General features: G+C 35.2%; 2 protein-coding genes and 1 non-coding gene across 3 annotated transcripts; 1 reads left to right on the forward strand and 2 right to left on the reverse strand.

Moving 5' to 3' along the window:
* Nucleotides 1-374: 374 nt before the first annotated feature.
* LOC105156477 (protein CRABS CLAW) lies at nt 375-2,023 on the reverse strand. Its single transcript, XM_011072613.3, has 6 exons — nt 1,814-2,023; nt 1,398-1,674; nt 1,232-1,280; nt 985-1,060; nt 710-772; nt 375-583 (listed from the first exon to the last, which is right to left on the reverse strand). Exons 1-6 carry the CDS (start codon nt 1,964-1,966, stop codon nt 578-580), a joined length of 624 nt encoding a protein of 207 aa, XP_011070915.2. The 5' UTR covers nt 1,967-2,023; the 3' UTR covers nt 375-577.
* A 2,386-nt stretch (nt 2,024-4,409) lies between these two features.
* On the forward strand, nt 4,410-4,481 carry TRNAD-GUC (transfer RNA aspartic acid (anticodon GUC)). The gene has a single exon. It is a non-coding gene; the product is annotated as a tRNA-Asp (tRNA).
* Nucleotides 4,482-4,722: 241 nt separating this feature from the next.
* LOC105156478 (putative UDP-arabinopyranose mutase 2) lies at nt 4,723-7,520 on the reverse strand. Its single transcript, XM_011072614.3, has 4 exons — nt 7,073-7,520; nt 5,657-5,907; nt 5,411-5,579; nt 4,723-5,211 (listed from the first exon to the last, which is right to left on the reverse strand). Exons 1-4 carry the CDS (start codon nt 7,388-7,390, stop codon nt 4,870-4,872), a joined length of 1,080 nt encoding a protein of 359 aa, XP_011070916.1. The 5' UTR covers nt 7,391-7,520; the 3' UTR covers nt 4,723-4,869.
* Nucleotides 7,521-7,610: the final 90 nt, after the last annotated feature.

The following is a 7,610-nucleotide window of genomic DNA, read 5'->3' on the forward strand; positions in this document are numbered from 1 at the left end:
TTAAAAGTATTGTGAACTAAATTAGCTTCCCAATAAATGGCTGTTTGTGTTTGTGAATAGCAAATTGTAAGCCCAACACCTTAAAAGTTTGATTAATATATATGTGCAACCCAACAAGATCAGTACTGATCTAAATAGGCTATAGAATTTTGGCCCTTAAGTAGTTGTTTAACTTGGTTCTTGCATGTTGGGAACATAATTTTAGTTCTCTAAGTATATAGAGTTGGTAATTTTTATTTTATTGTATCAAAATTAAAAAGCCATATGAAAAAATCACAAAATTAAAAAAATAATAATAATTTAAAGACAATTATGGTCGAAAATTTATAAATCAACCAGAAAATTGAAATTATATATGACTCAGATTCAGTATGTAGTTGAGGGTTAAGGAAGAAATTCCATTTTAATTAGCACAGCGATAGTTACATATGAGACAAAGCTAATTGAGATTAACTGAACTAAATACCTAAGTAACTAGCAATATTTCCATTCCTCTCCCCACATTGCCTTAAAACTAGCAGCCTTAATTTCATCTTAAGACCAAATCCCTTTTGATTGCTTCCAGTTTTGTTCTTGCTTAAGCCTACACAGACACACACAAACAAATAAACATGAAATTAAAATATATATATATATATATGAAAGCCAACTTTTGAGTTTGAAGAAATAGTAAAAAATGAAAAAAAGCATGATGATCTGGAATTCTTACATTAATGTTACTACCGCTGGTGGAAGCAGATCCTTGTGGAGTGTTTGGAATGTACCTAGCCCACTGTCACAAAAATTTGTCATTAACCACCTACTTAAGTTATGGGAGAAAAATGCCAAATAGTCTAAGTTATGGGAGAAAAATGCATTTAGGCCAATTAAAAACGAGTTGGATTTAATTAGGGAAAAAATTGGAGACTAATGAGGTAATTAGCGTGCATGTTATGGTTTGATGCATGCATGATTGATCAAATTATATTAATTTGGAGGACTCACATTTTTGGCAGCAGCACTGAAAGCCTCTCGATGTGGGATCTCTGGATCTGCAGCCTTTATGCGCTGTATCTCCTCTCTGCAGAAATAAATATACTTAAATCTGGATTAATTAATTGTTGTGTAACTTAATTTCCATATTAGAGGATTATATAATATATATATATTGTGTTCTTGAATAATTATAAAATGCAGTAAATAATTAACTAAAGAGAACGAAAGTTGCAAGTTGGATTAAGGGTTTTCGTACTTCATGAAGCGATTGTAGGCGGATGGAAGCCTATGCTTCTTCTCAGGAGCTGCAAATACAGAGGCAATAATTATACAACAAATTTACAGAAAGAATGGATGAAATTCCAACACGCACACGTGTGTCTCTGTGTGTATGTGTATGTATATATATTTATACGTCATACGTTTGACGACATATGGAGCTTTAGGAGATGAGGGCTGGGTGGATATTGTGGAGGAAGAAGTTGATGATGATGATGATACAGACTGGCCGTTGATCTTAAATTCACTGCACAAACCCTGATGATGATGAAAAAGAGTTGAGGCGTGGTGATGATCAATATTGAAGCATTGTGGTTGAATTGGCGGCTTGGCAGTGCAGGTGCTGAGGAATGAGAGATTGCTGCAATGCCCACATTTCACTGTCACTGTATCCAACAACTTCTTGCATGGAATCCCAACCTTCCATTTCACCTCGTCATTACAACATCCATTCATCAAATACATCATCATATTCATTCATATAACTAGTTAAGGTTGACGTATTATGGAGTTTGCATGCATGGGGCCGGTGTGCATCGCATTAATAATAATTAATTACCGCAAGAACAGTGTTGCAGAAGTTGCAGCGGATGTAGCAAAAATGTTCGAATGATTGAACCTGCTGCTGCTCATCCATGCTCAAATACTTATATATCTGGATTCTTAGCTCAGATGTAGCGAAGAGGAAGAAGGCAACACTCAAGAGGCACATATATATATATATAGATATATATGCTACTTATATAGAGATACTAGCTATACATGTGAGGTTTAGAGATCGAGGATTGGAGAAACCTGTATAATATCTCTCTCTATATATATTATTTATATAGAGATATGGGTTCGAGTCTCACTACACGTGTAGGTATATATTTCTCCCACTTAATGTGGATTTATATATATTAAAATTTAATTTTCAATTTATTGTAATGTAAGTTTACTAATCGAATCAACATGCTACTTAATTTATTAATATATAATGATTTAATCATGTAGTTACCATTTCTATAAAAAAAAAATCTATACAAATTCATGATGTTAACGATATATATACATATTGCTCGTGGTATATTAAGATATTGATAATACAAAAAAAATGTATTTTTTAGATACTATAAAAAAATTATAACAAAAAAGTGAATAGAGAAGCATTTATGATTAAAATAGTTGTTCTCATTCGACTAAATCGAGTTTGGAATAAAAATTTTCTCAAAAAATACGGGATCATGTCATTCTATTTTGAACAAAAATAAAGTCAAAGTTGATTTTGACTGGATTAACTGTCCAGGGAAACAACAGGCAAATATCAAAGAGAGAAATTAAGCTGAAAAGACAGGAGGCAAGGTCATCTGTCACAATCACACTGATCATTTCAAAAGTTGTGGAAAGGATTTTAAAGTGTCATTCATCATTTGATGCGACTTTACTTCCGATTGCCAAACATGGAAAACTAATCCAACCCTACACTTCCTCTCCCCAATTTTCTTTGTTCGTGTAAACCCCATCTTTTTTCCCTACCTAGCTCACCCCTTTTCCTCCTACTTTTCATAAAGTCGTGTTTGAGTGCGTGAGTGTGTGTCAAGAGACATATATTTGTATATTTCAAAATCTTGATTATATTGATATTTTATGAGTTTGGAAGTACTTCTTGCATTTATCCTTCTTCTTCGTCAATGAATCGTATAAATTAAAATTTAATTTGAAACGCGCTCGATGATCAGTTTGGAGGCAATTTTTGTGTCCAACAATACGACGACATTGGTGGGTAGGGCAAGAAGGAGGAATGGAGACCGTTTATCTGTCATGTTTGGATTGATGGCCACAAGATTCCCTATTTCTTCTTGGAAGATTGCCACATGCAATGCGACAGTCAATTAGAAAACATGTCCATCCAAACAGACTTACATGTTTTACTTTCCATGCTTTTGATGATTTATACGGAATTGGGCATAATGATTTGAACAATGGTTGCCCCCTTTCTTCTCCATTTTGGGAACCTTGGATTAGACGCGTCTATACTGCTTTATTTTCGGCTCTTGGACGAGCAACTCTGCAGTCCGCACACGCAGATACACGCCTGTCTCCCTGTTTTTCTTTGTTTTCTTTATGGAAGAATAGTGTGTGTTTATGATACATGGACATGACGATGTGAACACGGATACAACGATATGAAAAATTTTAGCATAAAACACAATACTGGCACGACTATTTATAATATATATTTTATTTTTTTTATATATTCTCATAAAATTAAAATATACAATATATAACACCATGAAGGAAATGTCGACATTCAACATTAAAATATAAAATAAGCATGTCTTATTATATCCAAATTCTTAATCAAAATACATTGGTTGATCAATTCGTTTTGAAAAGTAAACAACAATCAATCTTCAATTCATCGATCTGTTCTTTTTCTATTTTGCTATCTTAGCCCCAAAATTTTTTGAAATTATTCATTAAAAAGTAAGTTATGTGTTTTAAATTTGACCACCGTATTTATATTTTTATTATATATGTTTTGAACATACGAATGCAGCATCTAATATGTGTTGGGTGGGTGTGACACTACACTAAATGTGTTGTATGCATGTCCAATGAATGATTGATTGACTAATTTATGAGTTAATATTACATAATGAATACTAATTATTAAAGTTATAATATAGAAATTGTTTCTACTTGAAGATTTTATGGCATTAATCACTAAAGATAATATACATAGTAATAGTAATAATATGTGAAGTGATAAAATCGGAGTTATTTGTCGAGTAATTGTACTGAATACTGACAAAAAGAATTTACTTATGATAATTAACTGTAGTAATTAAATTTATAATAGTAATAAAAATTGTATTTAATTCATCACATTAGATAAGTAGTCACAAATCTGAGTGAGGAAAAAGATATTACCGCCAAAATATCAATAAATATTGATAGTAATATCATAATTAAAGACATTTTCTTCTTATTATTGAATTTGTAAAATTTATTATTATGAGAAACCAAAAATATTATTTTCTGTTAATATATACTCACTAATTATTATGTTAGATTTTTTCTTTTTTTGGGCAGGGAGATAATAAGATATAATATTAAAAACGTAAAACATATCGATAAGGATAGTATTGTCCTATGTTCTGACATCAACAGTCGTTGTAGTATAGTGGTGAGTATTCCCGCCTGTCACGCGGGTGACCCGGGTTCGATCCCCGGCAACGGCGCTTTTTGCGTGCATCTATCTCTTGTATTTTACAATCTGCCTCAGGACATTATAGACACAAAAGCAACGTTAACAGAAACCTTCCCCACATAAACATATGCTCTTGCACGGCTGCTGCTACCACATCTGTAATCTGCTGCCCACAAAATTGCGTAACTCAAAAACCTTAAAATCTTGGTATAAATCCTCATCGAAATGTTGTGGTAGCGAGCAATTGACATGACCAATATCAAGAATCGAAATAATCTTAAGAAAAGCAGCAAACCAAATGCTTGAGGTCAACTTCAAAACATTATCAACTTGTTCCTCAACAAAATCGTAACTATGAAATAATGCCTAACCAACTCAGGACAAAAAATAAATACCGAATTAAATAACTATAAATGAGTCTATTTTGCAGCGCCATTGGCGAGCTTGGTGGAAGCGTCTCCAGATGGGTTGAGCTCGTCCCAAGCTTCAATCCATGTGACCATAGCGTCTGCTAGCTTAGTGAAGTAAGGATCTATGGAGGAGAGCTTGGCCTTCACTTGCTTGGACAGTTCAAGGTAGCAGTCTTGAACAGTTATGCATTCTTTCGGAAGGGTCACAGACTTGAAAAATGGAATAATTTCTTCCTGCCAGTAGATGCCTTTGTACTCCTTTTTCAGATTCACAAAAGGGTTGCTGGCCTTGCTGTGCCATATGTAAGGCAGACCTGTCTTGATGCCAAGATTCAAGTGGTCGCATATAACCTGAGATTTTCCAATTTTAGTTTAGTTTTAAGGATGTTCTTGATAGTAGAATACAGAGGAATAGTTGAGAGTTACAAGAATGTTGGCTATTCTTTCCAATCAGAAATGAACTATTTGAAGATCAAGTTAAAATTTGTGCTGAATTAACGAGACTGCTAATCACTGCAGAACTGCCTAAGGTGATAAAACAGTTTAATACCTTGGTGCACCAGCCAGCCCACATGTCATCGTATCGCCCAATAGGTTGACCGTCTCCCATGAGTCCAAAGTACATTGCGGGTCCGATCAGGTCACGGTTGAATGCCAAATTCATACCACACATTGGGAAGAGGGTTCCCTTAGGAATTGTCATGACGAGGTCAACGTACCTGGAGGGAGACAAAATTAGGTTAGCACATATTTATGAAACTTCTCATGGTCTTTTTGCAACTTCAGGGATACATGCCTGGTATTCCTCTCACGGGGCTTAACAAGTTGAGTAGGCGCATCATAATCAGGGATATTGAGCCAAAGGCCATGAGAAACGGCAGTTGGTTCACCCCCACGCAGACTGAAAGGATACCCACGAACGAAATCTGTACCCTCCCTGTACGGGTCATACAAAGTGTTGAAGAAGTGCGGAGTGGATGGACTCAAGAGATTCTTTATGTGCTGCTCAAGAGCATTGATATCTTTGCCGGATGGGTCTTTGGCAACCTACACAGTGCAAGGAAAGAGACAACATTTATCAATAAGAATAACTTAGATGTTAAGTGGCAGCTACACAGCTAGAGTCTAGACTAATGTTCTGATTCCTGTTGCAAAAGATTTGTGCGATCTGAGCATAATTAGAACTTAAGCACGTCATTTCACAAAGCTACCAACAAATGTAGACAACTTAACTTTATGGTTACATGATAATACTACGAAATTGCAATAAGGGCAAAGAATTGCTCTGCTCGTGCAACCAGAAGGACATGCAGTGGGAACTGATTATTACACAAAACAAGTAGACTACAATACAGTACAAACACAACGGCATATCATACAGGCCAAGAGAAGTGATTTAACAGCTTCTAGTCCAGAATATGCTATTATCAGAAAAATTTAGCATGTGGTGTCCAAGTAAAGATAGTTTCATAAGGAAGTCTACAGAAAAGAGACCAGTTGACATTGAAGCATTCATCTGTTCCAGATCTTAGGCATTCTGATGTTAAAATACATTAACAAACTCAGATGTACAAGAACAGGGAAACAGATTATGGTTGTCGATGATTGGTCTGTTTCTGCAAGATCCACAACTAACGTATTGTCTCTGTAAGATTATATTACATCCACATTCTAGTTTCACAAAGTACGACCATCATCATCAAAGCATACTGTAATGAAGATCAAATAGAAATCTGAACAAATAGACAACTACCAAATCCCAGGGAGCAAAACAAAATGCACCAGACAAACAAAAGAATATATGACAAAAGAATCTAAAACTTGCACCACATCATCACAACGTAATTCCCAACTTAAATCCGCCTTTGATGTGATTATTAAACTTAAAGTTCCTACCTCAGCAAATGAAAACAAAATTCCACATAAACTACAATAATTTAACATGCCCAGATCAGCAGGACACTCTAAACCAACCTTAAAATCCCCAAACTACTACCTAATACAAAAACCAACTTAAAGCCATAAACCACTTCAAAACCCCCCAAGATCCAAGATCCAAGATCCAAACTTTCCAGACCCCAATACTAAGAAAAGGTCTAATCTTTCATCAAAACAAAAGATCCAACTTCTAACACAAAGCACAAGAAATCCAGAAGATCAAGAAACGTACAGAAAACAGAAAAGGGCAAAATTTAAGTCACCGTATACTCACAAAGCAGTCATCATCAATGGTATAAATATACTTCTTCTTGGAGACCATGTAGCCAAAGCACCTACAAGCAGAGTCCTTGAAAGAGATGCAAGAAGCCTTAGGGCCCAGAATTCTGTTGATGTCATTGCGATTGTAGAGTTCATAATCAAAGCCTTCGGGGACTTTGATTGTTTTAGAAGGGTCGCCGTCTTGAACTATGATGAGATGGTATGGCTGAAAGAATGGCCTCCACATCTCCAAGAAATCGAGGTTTCTTATTGTGGGAATCACTATGTCTAACTCATCTTTCAGCAGAGGGGTTGCTCTCTCTCCTGCCATTGCTTCTCACTTCTACTGTGCGTCTTGTGTGTGTGCGAGAGAGAGAAATGGTAGCAAGATTTGGGGAAGTAAGATGGTCGTTTTATAAAGGAGAAGAAACAGCTCCAAGTTCAATGGGAGTTGTGTAGATCTGTACTAATAATTTCGGTACAGCCCAACAATTCTACGCGTAAATCATTGTACCAATAATTATAGAAACAATTTCAAAAATTAGTTATAT

This window comes from Sesamum indicum, linkage group LG2, assembly GCF_026168435.1.
Source record: "Sesamum indicum cultivar Baizhima isolate 11 linkage group LG2, ASM2616843v1, whole genome shotgun sequence".
Taxonomy (NCBI): domain Eukaryota; kingdom Viridiplantae; phylum Streptophyta; class Magnoliopsida; order Lamiales; family Pedaliaceae; genus Sesamum; species Sesamum indicum.